Below are 15,561 nucleotides of genomic sequence, written 5' to 3' on the forward strand. Positions count from 1 at the left end.
GTCGGCGTGCTCCTTTAAGGGTTTCACGAATAGGCGCACAAAAATGGCTCGCTAGCGCCCCCTAGAAAGTTAAAAAATTGAGCCCCTGCAGTGCGTTTAACGTAGACTCACGAAATTTTGATTTCAAAGTGCAAAATTAGTGCGATTTTGGCCATTTCCACATGTCGTACTTTAACGAACTCCTCCTAGAGATTTCATCCGATCAATTTAAACTTTTTTAAAATTTTTCGTCATAGGGCGTGGCCGTGGCGGGGCGGCTATTTTGTGCGTTTCGCCGCCAAAACAGGAAGTGGGTGTAACTCGATGGACAAAGAAGTTGTTGTAACTTGAGTGTACGTTGTCGTATCTGCCCGAAATTTCTCACGATTTACAAGGGTCCAGGCCTGAGGACACCTACAGGGCATAATTGACTTTTGGTCATAGCGCCCCCCGCTGGCAACAGGAAATCTGCCTTATATGACAAACATCATCCGATTTACATGAAACTTAGAATGTGTGGTCTACGTGTGATACTGAGCCGGCCCCTATAATATGACCACGCACACTTACTCAGGCCACGCCCCCTTTCATAACGTTTGAACCGTATAAGTAAAGTCTTGTGTGAGGTGTCATTGAACTCAGCACAGACTTCCTTATTCATTGGTGATGGTTTGACCCGCCCCCTATGGTTAAGCCACGCCCCCTTTCATAAATGGTGACCCGTTTAAGGTAGAGTCTTATGTGAGGTATCAATGAACTCAGCAGAGACTTCTTTTTATTGGTAAAGGTTTGACCTGCCTCCTATATGTTGGCCACGCCCCCTTTCACAGCTAATGAACCGTATAACGTAGAGTCTTGTGTAGGTGTCGTTGAACTCAGTGGGGAGTTCCCTTTTCATTGTTGATGATTTGCGGCGTCTGAGCGCCGCGCAAATGCACGGTCGCAAGGAGCGCCGTCCGCCGGTAACCCCGATGCGCAGGGGTGCGAGGGCCCGTCCATCGCTGCTTGCAGCTTTAATTTATTTTATTATATTTATCTTAGTTTTTTTTACAGTCTATGGTCTTCATCATGCACGTATTTATATCTATGTTCATCATGAAGTTGAGTTGTTGTTATTCTTCTTCTTTTGGGGTTTTAACAGCGGTTAGCATCCAGTGAATTATGAATTATCTCCTTTTTTGTACAAAATCAAGTCATTTAATACATTAATAATCAGCGTTAATGAAGGCATGTAAAATGATAGATATTAAACAGTTTGCTGTTTTCTATATCTATGTGTAAAAATTATATAGATTGTATTTCTGGATTAGAGTGTAAATCAGCAACGCTTATCTGCTTTAACTTTATAATTAATTTAACTGATATTTACTGTCTGATACGTCTGGCTATGTACTTTTGTTGTTTATAATTTTTTTACTGACTACTTGATATTTATTTCAACTGGATCTATTGACTGATATGAATTATTTTTATTTTTTGTATTACTTTTTATATTTATTTATTTTACCTTTCTACTTATATTTTTTACTCTGTATGAAAACATGATCTGTAATTAAATGATTCATGTACCACAAGTTCAATTTCTTTGTTGACAAATTGTAACAAATGTGTAAAAAAAGCAACAAAAAAAAAGCGCATATTTGCTGCCGCTGTTCCGCTGTGTCACCGCTGGGTGGCAGCACCGCTGGGTGGCAGCACCGAGCGCCACTCGCGTTTACCCCGCAGCCTTTTGGAACCACGAAGAAGAGTCGTGTGAACAAGGAAGTAACTATTTTTACAGGAAGCGTAAAGCTGCCTTTTGTTTATTTTTGTCTTTGTTTTGTGTACCGAGCCGTTGGCCGTTTCCCGTCGGGGCAGTTGGCTAGATCGACTAATAGGTTGTCGTTCACCTGATGTGTTTCTATTAAGTTTATTTTTTTATGACAGTTGACGAGATTTGGCGTTAGCGTCACACGCTAACAACAGAGCTAACAGGAGCTAACGGGCCTGGAGGCCAAGAAGGGATACAGCTACGGCGACGACAGTTAAGTTTAGGCACTAAAACGAGTACTTAAGTTAAGGAAAAAGATCGTGGTTTGGATTTAAAACGACGAATGAACACACGTTCCCTGTGTGAAAGTGTTAAACTTTTATTATTGTTATATTAGCCGAGATTTTGCGTAACTTCTGGCTCGTAGCTGTATCTCTTCTAGCCCCAATCGCCGTCTGTTCATTGTATCCCTGTTTATGTCAAACAGCTGGGGGGTTTTAAGCTTTTAAAAACGTTAGATACCAGTGGGAACAGAGCGCCAGGGCCGCTGTCACACGTTCACCACCCAGGCCATGTATGCCCCGCCGGGGACCGCTGTCCCGGGAGGCCGGAGGCGGAGAGGAGGCACCTCCGTGCCCAAGCAGCCGGAGCGGAGCCTGGTGTCGGCGCTGCCCGGGGCTCTCTCCATCACGGCGCTGTGCACGGCGCTGGCAGAACCAGCCTGGCTCCGCGTGCACGGAGGCACCTGCCCGAAACAAGAGCTGGGGGTGGCGGATGTCCTCGGGTACATTGACCCCAAGCTTCTGGACGGTGAGGACCGGAACAATAATAATAATAGAGAGTAATTTCCCAGTTTAGGATTAATAAAGTCTATCTGTCTATCTATAGCTGTCTGTCTGTCTATAGCTGTCTGTCTGTCTCTTTGTCTCTATAGCTGTCTATTTATCTATAGCTCTCTGTCTGTCTATAGCTGTCTGTCTTATCTATAGCTGTCTGTCTGTCTCTCTGTCCATCTATAGCTGTCTCTCTGTCTATCTATAGCTCTCTATCTGTCTGTCTGACTGTCTCTCTATAGCTGTCTGTCTGTCAGTTTTTCTGTCAGTCTGTCTAATAACTTTATTTGTATAGCACCTTTCATGAGCGCTGGAAGAAGTATTCAGATCCTTTTCTGCAGTAAAAGTACTAATACCACGCTGTATAAATACTCTGTTACAAGTAAAAGTCCTGCAGTGAAAATGTTACTTCAGTAAAAGTGTGTAAGTATCATCAGGAGAATGTAGTTAAAGTATTAAAACATTGTAGAAAAGTGAAAAGGATCCAACCAGCTGTCAATTAAACATCAGATTTTGTAAACTACTTGTGTTCTGTGTGCAGTAATCTTAATGTGTAAAGTAACTAGTAACTAAAGTAAGTAGTAACTAAAGCTGTAACAGATGAATGTAGTGGAGTAACTAAAGTAACTAGTAATTAAAGCTGGAACAGATGAATGTAGCGGAGTAACTAAAGTAACTAGTAACTAAAGCTGGAACAGATGAATGTAGCGGAGTAACTAAAGTAACTAGTAACTAAAGCTGTAACAGATGAATGTAGCGGAGTAACTAAAGTAACTAGTAATTAAAGCTGTAACAGATGAATGTAGCGGAGTAACTAAAGTAACTAGTAATTAAAGCTGGAACAGATGAATGTAGCGGAGTAACTAAAGTAACTAGTAACTAAAGCTGGAACAGATGAATGTAGCGGAGTAACTAAAGTAACTAGTAACTAAAGCTGTAACAGATGAATGTTGCGGAGTAACTAAAGTAACTAGTAACTAAAGCTGGAACAGATGAATGTAGTGGAGTAACTAAAGTAACTAGTAATTAAAGCTGTAACAGATGAATGTAGCGGAGTAACTAAAGTAACTAGTAATTAAAGCTGGAACAGATGAATGTAGCGGAGTAACTAAAGTAACTAGTAACTAAAGCTGGAACAGATGAATGTAGCGGAGTAACTAAAGTAACTAGTAACTAAAGCTGTAACAGATGAATGTTGCGGAGTAACTAAAGTAACTAGTAACTAAAGCTGGAACAGATGAATGTAGTGGAGTAACTAAAGTAACTAGTAATTAAAGCTGTAACAGATGAATGTAGCGGAGTAACTAAAGTAACTAGTAACTAAAGCTGTAACAGATGAATGTTGCGGAGTAACTAAAGTAACTAGTAACTAAAGCTGGAACAGATGAATGTAGTAGAGTAAAAAGTCCAATATTTCTCCCTGAAGTGTAGTAGAAGTAGAAAGTGTCATGAAAAGAGAAGACTCAAGTTAAAGTACAAGTACCTCAACATTTGGACTCAAGTACAGTACTGGAGTAAATGTACTTAAGTGCAGCTCAAAGTGCTGTACACTACGACATTAAAAAACAATGTGCTGTCTTTCCTAGCTTTTGTTAAAAGTCTGCTAAACAGCTTCCTAACAGCGGCCGTCTGTTAAAAGCTGCAGCAGAGCCTAAACTTGAACAGTGGCTGTAACCTTATTACCTCCTTGTACTAATGGACTTATTTGCACTATACCACCATGGCACACTCTCATAGAGCACCTTACCATACAGACTGACACACACACACACACACACACACACACACACACACACACACACACACACACACACACTCTCTCTCATAGAGCACCTTACCATACAGACACACACACACACACACACACACACACACACACACACACACACACACACACACACACACACATTCTCTCATAGAGCACCTTACCATACAAACTGACACACACACACACACACACACACACACACACACACACACACACACACACACACACACATCTCTCATAGAGCACCTTACCATACAGACACACACACACACACACACACACACACACACACACACACACACACACACACACACACACACACACACACACACACACACACACTCTCTCATAGAGCACCTTACCATACAGACAAAAACAATCCAAAAGCTCTGTTTGAGACTATTAACAACATTGTTTCTCCTATTACGTGTACTGTCCCTGTGTTTTCAAATGTGGACTGCAACCGTTTTTTGTCTCATTTTGTGGACAAGGTTAGTGCTATCAGGGCAGGCATCATTCCATCAGTAAGCGCCCATATTGTTACTCATCAGACACTTTCGGTACTGGACTCCTTTTGCCCCTTGTCCCTGAATGACTTAATTAAGCTAGTGGGCTCGATGAAACCTTCCCAAAGTCCTGTTGATATTTTACCAACATCTTTACTTTTAAAAACATTACATCTGCTCGGACCATGTTTGGTTTCAATTTTAAATTTATCTCTTCAGCTAGGCCAGGTCCCTAGCTGTTTTAAGCATGCTGTTGTCCAGCCCATATTGAAAAAGAACAATCTTGATGCAGCTTTGTTTAAAAACTACAGGCCTATTTCTAAATTGCCTTTCATTTCAAAAATTTTAGAAAAGGTTGTTGCGAGCCAGCTAAATAGAGTTTTGGATTCTAATAATATTTTCGATAAATTTCAGTCTGGCTTTCGAAAAAACCATTCAACTGAGACTACTCTCCTAAAAGTCTCTAATGACATTTTGATGGCTGCTGATGGGGGTAAATGTTCTGTTCTAGTCCTTCTGGATCTGAGTGCAGCGTTCGATACGGTTGACCACTGCACTCTGATTGAAAGACTGAAAACAACGGTGGGCATTACTGGATCAGATCTGGACTGGTTTTCTTCATATCTTTCAGACAGGAGTTTTTCTGTGTCTATGGGAACTTACTTGTCAGACTCTGCTCCTTTGTCTTGTGGTGTGCCTCAAGGTTCTGTGCTTGGCCCATTGCTATTTAGTCTTTATATGCTTCCTCTTGGTAAAATTATTAGTAGTTTCGAAGGTATATCTTACCATTGTTATGCTGATGATATCCAGTTATATTTATCTTTTAGCCCCGATAAGCTAGACAAACTGTCCTTGCTGCACAATTGTTTAGCCTCCATTAACAAATGGATGGCTGACAATTTCTTGCAATTAAACTGACAAAACTGAGGTGATGATCTTTGCCCCAGATAACATTACCCCTAGGATTAGGCAGGCCATTGGGTCTCCATCAGTTTCAGACTGTAATGCTGTGCGTAATCTGGGTGTCATTTTTGACAAATCTACAGTGCCTTGCGAAAGTATTCGGCCCCCTTGAACGTTTCGAACTTTTGCCACATTTCAGGCTTCAAACATAAAGATATAAAACTGTAATTTTTTGTGAAGAATCAACAACAAGTGGGTCCCAATTATGAAGTGGAACGAAATTCATTGGCTATTTCAAACTTTTTTAACAAATAAAAAACTGAAAAAGTGGGCGTGCAAAATTATTCAGCCCCTTTACTTTCAGTGCAGCAAACTCTCTCCAGAAGTTCAGTGAGGATCTCTGAATGATCCAATGTTGACCTAAATGACTAATGATGATAAATAGAATCCAGCTGTGTGTAATCAAGTCTCCGTATAAATGCACTTGCTCTGTGATAGTCTCAGAGGTCCGTAAAGCGAGAGCATCATGAAGAACAAGGAACACACCAGGCAGGTCCGAGATACTGTTGTGGAGAAGTTTATAGCCGGATTTGGATACAAAAAGATTTCCCAAGCTTTAAACATCCCAAGGAGCACTGTGCAAGCGATAATATTGAAATGGAAGGAGTATCAGACCACTACAAATCTACGAAGACCCGCCGTCCCCTCTAAACTTTCAGCTCATACAATGAGAAGACTGATCAGAGATGCAGCCAAGAGGCCCATGATCACTCTGGATGAACTGCAGAGATCTACAGCTGAGGTGGGAGACTCTGTCCATAGGACAACAATCAGTCGGTATACTGCACAAATCTGGCCTTTATGGAAGAGTGGCAAGAAGAAAGCCATTTCTTAAAGATATCCTAGAAAGTGTCGTTTAAAGTTTGCCAAAAGCCACCTGGGAGACACACCAAACATGTGGAAGAAGGTGCTGTGGTCAGATGAAACCAAAATCGAACTTTTTGGCAACAATGCAAAACGTTATGTTTGGCGTAAAAGCAACACAGCTCATCACTCCTGAACACACCATCCCCACTGTCAAACATGGTGGTGGCAGCATCATGGTTTGGGCCCGCTTTTCTTCAGCAGGGACAGGGAAGATGGTTAAAATTGATGGGAAGATGGATGGAGCCAAATAAAGGACCATTCTGGAAGAAAACCTGATGGAGTCTGCAAAAGACCTGAGACTGGGACGGAGATTTGTCTTCCAACAAGACAATGATCCAAAACGTTAAAGCAAAATCTACAATGGAATGGTTCACAAATAAACATATCCAGGTGTTAGAATGGCCAAGTCAAAGTCCAGACCTGAATCCAATCGAGAATCTGTGGAAAGAACTGAAAACTGCTGTTCACAAACGCTCTCCATCCAACCTCACTGAGCTCGAGCTGTTTTGCTAAGGAGGAATGGGCAAAAATGTCAGTCTCTGATGTGCAAAACTGATAGAGACATACCCCAAGCGACTTACAGCTGTAATCGCGCAGCAAAAGGTGCGCTGCAAAGTATTAACTTAAGGGGGGCTGGAATAATTTTGCACGCCCAATATTTCAGTTTTTTATTTGTTTAAAAGGTTTGAAATATCCAATCAATTTTGTTCCACTTCATGATTGTGTCCCACTTGTTGTTGATTCTTCACAAAAAATTACAGTTTTATATCTTTATGTTTGAGGCCTGAAATGTGGCAAAAGGTCGAAAAGTTCAAGGGGGCCGAATACTTTCGCAAGGCACTGTATGTGTTTTAACAGTCATGTGAAGTCTGTGGTTCGTTCCTGTTTTTTCCATCTCAGGAACATTGCTAAAATTAGATCTGTGGTTTCTCAAAGAGAGATGCTTGTTCATGCTTTTGTTTCCTCTCGTTTGGATTATTGCAATGTACTATACACCTGCTTAAACAAATCATCCTTGGGCTCACTGCAAGTCGTACAGAATGCAGCAGCAAGACTTTTATCTAAGACCAGCAGGAGATCGCACATTACTCCTGTGCTTAAGGCTCTTCACTGGCTACCGATTGGTTTTAGAGTGAATTTTAAAATTTTAACTATTACCTATAGAGCCTTACATGGCCAAGCTCCCTCGTACATCCAGGAACTACTGCACGCACACACTCCTGGTCGCTCTTTGAGGTCTTCAAGCCAGGAGCTCTTAATTGTTCCTAGAACACGTTTTAAAACAAGAGGTGATCGTGCATTTTCGGTGGTGGCCCCAGGGCTCTGGAGCTCTCTCCCTTTAGCCTTGAGAGTTTTGGATTCTCTGGAAACCTTTAAAAAACACCTGAAGACTCATCTTTTTAGACAAGCATTTTATTAGCCATATAGCTTTGTATGTGTTGTCTTTGCTTTGTTTTTGTTTTACTGTAAAGCACTTTGGGACCCCTTTTGTCTGTGAAAGGTGCTATATAAATAAAGTTTACTTACTTACACACACACACACACACACACACACACACACACACACACACACACACACACACACACACACACACACACACACACTCATAGAGCACCTTACCATACATACTGACACACACACACACACTCATAGAGCACCTTACCATACATACTGACACAGACACACACACACACACACACACACACACACACACACACACACACACACACACACACACACACTCATAGAGCACCTTACCATACATACTGACACACACACACACACACACACACACACACACACACACACACACACACACACACACACACACACTCATAGAGCACCTTACCATACATACTGACACAGACAAACACACACACACATTTATTTAGTATCTTTTCTTTTATTGTCCATATTATTCATGTGGATTAGTTATTTTATCATCCTATTTATGATGTATGTGTATGTTGTGTGTGATGTATTTAAGCTACTGGGACATTGAATTTCCCCTTGGGATCAATAAAGTATCTACCTATCTACCTACTTACCTGTCTATCTACCTACCTATCTACCTACTTACCTGTCTATCTACCTACCTACCTAATCTGGCAGCGGCCCTGTAATGCTGTGTGATGTGTCTGCGTCCTCCAGATTACTGTGTGAACCCGCAGACCGTGCTGCTGATGAGAGTGATCGCGGCCTTCTGTTTCCTGGGCATCCTGTGCAGCCTGACTGCTTTCCTCCTGGACGTGTTCGGACCCAAACACCCGGCCCTGAAGATCACACGCAGATATGCATTCGCACACATTCTCACAGGTATTCATCCGCCATTCTAGGGATTTGATTTTTGGTGTTTTTGGTAAATTGATTGGATACTCTTGCTGTTTAACTTCGTACAAACAGCGTGTAGTTTCTTTTCAGCATCTCCCATCACGACGCGGCAGAACATGCAAACTGTAGCAGCTCGCGGCGTTTCTCTGAGAGAAATAGACTGCGGTCAAGCTCGCCGTCCGTCACTCGCACCTCCGCTATCGAACCGACCGCCGCTAAAGCCGAGCGAAGTCTCGGTGACCAGAGCGGACGTAGTAACGCCACTCACCGAACAAAGTCTGAATGAAAAGTGCTGGTTTGACCATGATTTCAGTCACTAATGGCGCTTTTCCATTGCATGGTACCTGCTCGACTCGCCTCGACTCTACTCGCCTTTTTTGGTTTTCCATTATCATTACGAAAAAAAGTACCTGGTACCTGCTAACAGGTACTTTTTTTTTTAGTACCTCCTCAGTTGAGGTTCCAAGCGAGCCGAGGCGAGCCGAGAAGGTGACGTGAACACCTGCAGGCTGCTGATTGGTCGGAAAGAATCGTCACTGATCGCTGCGTTGCTAGCGAGAGTCGTCATTTTTAAATAGTTTAGCCAGCGGTGTTTTTTTGCTGCAGGAGGCTCCACGCAGAGCTTTCTCCGTAGCATACAAGTGGCCTGATGTTTATACTTGTGCGCTGGTGTGTGATGTGTGTGTGTGTCGAGTCGCCTTATGTGTGTGTAGCTGGTGAGCGAGGGAGAAGTGAGAGAGTGACGGCGATTATCTCCGCAGCGAGTAGCGACTCTAGAGTCATATATATGTGACCACGGTGGAAAATCTGGAGCAGTAAACGTTAACTATCTCTTTGATATCATGTTGTTTACGGAGACGGAGAACCAGGAAATGAGTCGGGGATATGTCAATGGGAAAAGCAAGCTACTAAGCCACGCCCACGGCAGTCGCTATGACGACCAGTCGAGTAGAGTCGAGGCGAGTCGAGCAGGTACCGTGTAATGGAAAAACGCCATACGACCACTACTGCCACAGTCAGAAACATTGTGCCAAAATATGAACAATAATGTTGCTGCCAACGGGCTTATCTGCTAATGTTAGCTACTGAGCGTTAACCTAGAAACCATCCAGCAAATAGACGGTACCGTAAGGGTGCCGTTACCTGAAACATGGTGATTTAATGTCACCGCTCATTTTACACCCAGTTCAACAACAAAACGGAACGCTGAGGGGACATTACTAGCTACATTTTCCATGTTGCTTTTGAGTAGAGGTGTGAATCTTCACTGATCTCCCGATTCGATTACGATTATCATGTCAGCGACTCGATATCTCGATGCGTCAAATACATTTTTTGCTATTAAAGCCATGCAGGTTATTTAATTCGTAGCTTTTCAAGCTTCAAAAACCAAACATTCTGCACTGCCTGAATGTGCAAAACATACCAGAATATGTAAACAGAAATGTTGTCAGGCCTACGTTAAATTGTGAACAGAAATAATCGATTATGAGCCGGCCGATTATCGATGCAGCATCGTCCACGTCCACGATTCCATGCATCGATTTATTTGATTAATTTCAACACCTCTAGTTCTGAGCGGTATGCAACCCCGCTAACCTGGAGAACGGTTTTAAAACGGTAACGTTAACACAGCGTCTCCTGCAGCGTTAGCTTCTTGTCTCATCTGGGCTCTGATAAACAGTAAATTCATCAAAGTCAGTGTCCACAACGCTATTTTCCAATAAACTGTAGCTGTCATATTTAGGGCTGTCCTCGACTAAAGAAGTTCTTAGTCGACTAACACTTATATACGATTTTGTCGACTAATCGATTAGTTGATTTAATTGACAGAGCTGTACGCTTTGAGAGGTGGTTAAGACTAGAAAAGCCCAATATAAATGTAGTTAATTAACCATCTGTAAAACTGAGTTTCTCCACAATTAATCCTGCAAAAGCACCACTTTAAATCTTGTGTTTACCATAAATGTGCTCATGAGTTTCTTGGAAATAAGTAATTAAGCACGAATAAGCATAAAAAAATGACTAATCGACTAAAGAAATCTTAGTCGACTAAGACCAAAACGACCGATTAGTCGACTAATCGACTAAGAGGTGGCAGCCCTAGTCATATTTCATATAGGCCTTAGTGGTCCCCTAATACTGTATCTGAAATCAGGTGGAGCAAGGTGGAGGGTGGGGGTGTGGTCTTGACCAACTGCCACTTTGCTTGTTTGAAAGCCATGATGTCTCTCTCTCTCTCTCTCTCATGGGTGGTCAAAGCAGAGAAAGGGGAGGTAACCTTGCTCCTTATGACCTCATAAGGAGAAGATTCCTGATTGGTCCATCTGAGCTTTCATTTTCTCAAAGGCAGAGCAGGATACCCAGGGCTCGGTTTACACCTATCACCATTTCTAGCCACTTGGGGACCATAGGCAGGCTGGGGGAACGCATATTACTGTTAAAAAACCTCATAAAGTGACATTTTTATGCCATGGGACCTTTTTTAAGAAGCTATTTTCACGTTCTACCTAAAAGCCTTCTCTCTGTGTCTCAGTGTTGCAGTGTGCCACGGTCATCGGCTTCTGCTACTGGGCGTCGGAGCTCATCCTGTCCCTGCAGCAGCAGCACAAGAAGTACCACGGCTCGCTCATCTACGTCACCTTCGCCATCAGCTTCTACCTGGTGGCGGGGGCGGGCGGCGCCTCCATCCTCGCCACGGCCGCCAACCTGCTGCGCCACTACCCCACCGAGGAGGAGGAGCAGGCGCTGGAGCTGCTCTCCGAGATGGAGGACAGCAGCGAGACTTTCCCCGCCGACTATGACATCGCCAATCAGTTTCAGCCGCCGCCGGCGTACACACCGTAACGACCGCCGCGCTCCGGCCTTTTGCTAAACACTCGCTTCTCTCTCTCTCTCTCTCTCTCTCTCTCTCTCTCTCTCTCTCTCTCTCTCTCTCTCTCTCTCTCTCTCAGCACGGCTTTTGGCTCGATGAGCAAAACCTCCCCCCCTCACACTCTTTATCAAATGGATATCGTTGCGAAATATCTCGCCGTAACGAGCGCGGCGTGCGCGGTCTGTGCGCAAAACTTGATTGATTGATTGACTGACTGACTGACAGACAGCGAGCTTTGGGTGCATGAAAGCCTTTTCTTTAGCTGTGGCAGAAAATGTAGGAGATGATTCTTAACGCTCACCACTGAAGCTGTTTGTGATTTGCATGTAAATGGCGTTTAGAGTTCGGTTCTTTACATGTAACGCAAACTTAAAACCGCGGGGAGCGCTTTAACATCACGAGTTACGGACGAAGCCGCGGCCGGATCAGTGCCGGGTAGACCAAGCTGTCGGCAGATTGTCAAGAGGTTCGATGCTCGTTTTGGAGCTTTGTTGAAGGACTATTCCGGCGCAAAATGTACCTAGGGGTTAATAGCGTGTGTGCCGTGTCGAGCGCTCTCTGGGACATGTTTTCGTAGTAATCAAATGCGTAGCTAGCTTCAGCTAGCTTTAGCGTGAACCGGTGATTAGCTTGCAACGCTAGCATTCAGTAACCTGACTCCTCCAGGTGGATCGCTTCCCATTAGCTCGGCATATCCATCTGGGAACTTTCCGTTGGAGAACTTTTGGGAAGGGGGCGAAAATCCTGGTTATCTGATTGGATAAACCATCTGTCTATCTACCACCTATAGTTGGTGACAGACGGGGCCAAATCAACCAATCAGATCAACGAAGCGTATGAAATTACAACCACGAGCCAGGCTACCCCTGCTGCTGCTGCAGGCAGAGCATAGCTCGTTAGCTCAGCGAGCTAGCAGCATGTCGGTAAAGGAGCTTTGCCGTTTGTGTAACGAGAATTTAGGAATAAAAGGCCCCATTTCAGGTTCCTGGTCCAGATTCCAAAAGAAGGATACAAGAGGAAAAAGCATTAGCGAGCGGCTAACAGAATTAGGGCTATCGCTGTCTGAAAATCCTGGTTAGCTGATTGGATAAACCATCTGTCTATCACCACCTAAACCCGCCTCAAAACCAGCGCTGATTGGTCAGTCGTTTGGCGAACGTCTCCAAATGTTCTCTCATCTCAAGATGCCAGACTGGTCTGGGAGTGGAAAACTGGAGCTCACCAGACCAGGACGCTCTCACCAGGCTTAGTATTCAGGGCACTTGGAAAGTTTTTATTTTTTTTATTTTACGAGGAATACCTCTTGAGATGTGTCATCTCATTTTCGAGAGGGTCCTCAGTAGGACTGGACAGTCCAAAGGACAAGACGTTACAGTACAACATACACATTCACTCACATACTAACTTCCCCACACCCCCACCCCTGCCCAGACATCACCAGAATGATCATTACAAAATGTATAAATAGTAATTAAGAACAAAAGAGAAAGAGAAGATGGAGAAATACTGGAAAACTGGAGAAAAAAAAAAATTCAGATAACCAAAAATGACACCAGAAAGCAATCAATTTTTACAGAAAAGCATTTACAACAATTGCTTGTTTGCAAGTAGGACTTTATTAATTGAAAGTAAAAACAAATTGTTATTTCTACACCACTAAAAAGGCTCCAAATATCACCACACTTCCCTGGTAGCATAATGAGGATCCCTGCATGTAAACCGAAGCATTGAGAACATTGTAAGTGTACAGACAGTTTATTAAAAAGACAGTTTAGAAAAGACAGTAGCTCCCAAGACGGCGGCCGCCTGTATACGAGAATGGTACTGTCTTTATAATCTATCTTTTTAATGCTTTTCTCAATGCTTCTGTTAACATGTAGGGACCCTCATTATGCTACCGTGGAAGTGTGGTGGTAATTTGAGCCCTGTTAGTGGTAGAAACAGATTTATTTTTACTTTCCAAGTGCCCCAAATTCACTGCTTCGCGCTGAAGCTAGATACGCATTGGATTACTATGAAAACATGTCCCAGAGAGCGCTCCGCACGGTACACATATGTTAGTAACCCCCTAGGTTCATTTTGCGCCGGAATTGTTCTTTTGAGCGTCATTTTGATTTAATTTTTGATATATATTGCCGTGTGTGATGTATGATTTTATTTTCCTAATCCATCAGAAAATGCAGAAATACACTGAGAAGATTATTTTAGACAAAGCCTTTCATACGAAATTCTTATTTATTATTTAGTCGTCTGTGTCTTTTCTTTTCTTTTTGATTCGTAGACGCCCGTCACTGGTTTAGTCTTATTTAACTTCATCTTTATTTGAAATAACACGAGAAAACCTGTCGAAAAAAACGTGAGACTATTGAGTCTTTGTGGTGTGTTTTAAAAAAAAATAAAAAGGTGTGTGTGTGTGTGTGTGTGTGTGTGTGTGTGTGTGTGTGTGTGTGTGTGTGTGTGTGTGTGTGTGTGTGTGTGTGTGTGTGTGTGTGTGTCGAGAGCTTCAGCAGCCACGGAGAAATCTAGAAACGTGTGCGTTTCAAAATAAGAGTTGTTGGAAGTTAAGTCGTGTCATGTTTCTCGTATTTTGATTTTAAAGAAGAAAACCTTTTTGTTTGTACTTTGTGATTTCCATACGTGACAGTTTTCAGTATATGTTTTTATATGCATGAGTTCTTTCGTGTGCAAATTTTAAACCTTTCAGGCGGAGAAAGCGTTTGAGAACATCTCACATGAGCTGCCCGCTGAGGCTTAAAACTGTGATAGATGTGGTGACTCTGTATCTTGTTCTGTTTTTGCTCCCCATTTCTGCACTTTGTTCCTCAAATTGTCATCATATACTTTCATCGCCACAAGTATGTACATATTGATTGTTTCTACATAAAAAGTGGTCATAATAAAAATTAATATGCCATATTTTGTCTCATGTTTGTCATCTGTACTTAGCCTGGGAAAACTCTGACTAACTTCCAGCAAATTTGAGATTTACTTTACCCATTCGAGCCAATTTCCAATTTTTCCAAATCGAGGCACCAATCACAACCGTTGAGGAGGGCTCTACACCAATCACAACCGTTGAGGAGGGCTCTACACCAATCACAACCGTTGAGGAGGGCTCTACACCGATCACAACCGTTGAGGAGGGCTCTACACCAATCACAACCGTTGAGGAGGGCTCTACACCGATCACAACCGTTGAGGAGGGCTCTACCGATCACAACCGTTGAGGAGGGCTCTACACCAATCGCAACCGTTGAGGAGGGCTCTACACCAATCGCAACCTTGAGGAGGGCTCTACACCAATCACGAAACCCGTTGAGGAGAGCTCTACACCAATCACAACCGTTGAGGAGGGCTCTACACCAATCACCAACCGTTGAGGAGGGGTCTACACACCCATCACAACCGTTGAGGAGGGCTCTACACCAATCAACAACGTTGTTGAGGGCTCACACACAATCACAACTGTTGAGGAGGGCTCTACACCAATCACAACCGTTGAGGAGGGCTCTACACCAATCACAACCGTTGAGGAGGGCTCTACACCAATCACAACCGTTGAGGAGGGCTCTACACCAATCACAACCGTTGAGGAGGGCTCTACACCAATCACAACCGTTGAGGAAGGCTCTACACCAATCACAACCGTTGAGGAGGGCTCTACACCAATCACAACCGTTGTGGCATA

General features: G+C 43.2%; 1 protein-coding gene across 1 annotated transcript; it reads left to right on the forward strand.

The window, feature by feature from the left end:
• Nucleotides 1–1,710: 1,710 nt before the first annotated feature.
• tmem127 (transmembrane protein 127) lies at nucleotides 1,711–12,661 on the forward strand. The gene is made up of 3 exons (XM_039803455.1): nucleotides 1,711–2,539; nucleotides 8,819–8,983; nucleotides 11,535–12,661. The coding sequence occupies exons 1-3, from the start codon at nucleotides 2,302–2,304 to the stop codon at nucleotides 11,843–11,845; spliced, it is 714 nt and encodes a 237-aa protein (XP_039659389.1). The 5' UTR covers nucleotides 1,711–2,301; the 3' UTR covers nucleotides 11,846–12,661.
• Nucleotides 12,662–15,561: the final 2,900 nt, after the last annotated feature.

The sequence above is a fragment of the Perca fluviatilis genome, chromosome 6 (assembly GCF_010015445.1).
Source record: "Perca fluviatilis chromosome 6, GENO_Pfluv_1.0, whole genome shotgun sequence".
Lineage (NCBI taxonomy): Eukaryota > Metazoa > Chordata > Actinopteri > Perciformes > Percidae > Perca > Perca fluviatilis.

Coding starts and splice junctions, on each gene's coding strand:
- tmem127 (XM_039803455.1), top strand. CDS start 2,302: ATGTATGCCCCGCCGGGGACCGCTGTCCCGGGAGGCCGGAGGCGGAGA. Junction 2,540..8,818: donor TGACCCCAAGCTTCTGGACG/GTGAGGACCGGA, acceptor TGCGTCCTCCAG/ATTACTGTGTGAACCCGCAG. Junction 8,984..11,534: donor ATTCGCACACATTCTCACAG/GTATTCATCCGC, acceptor TCTGTGTCTCAG/TGTTGCAGTGTGCCACGGTC.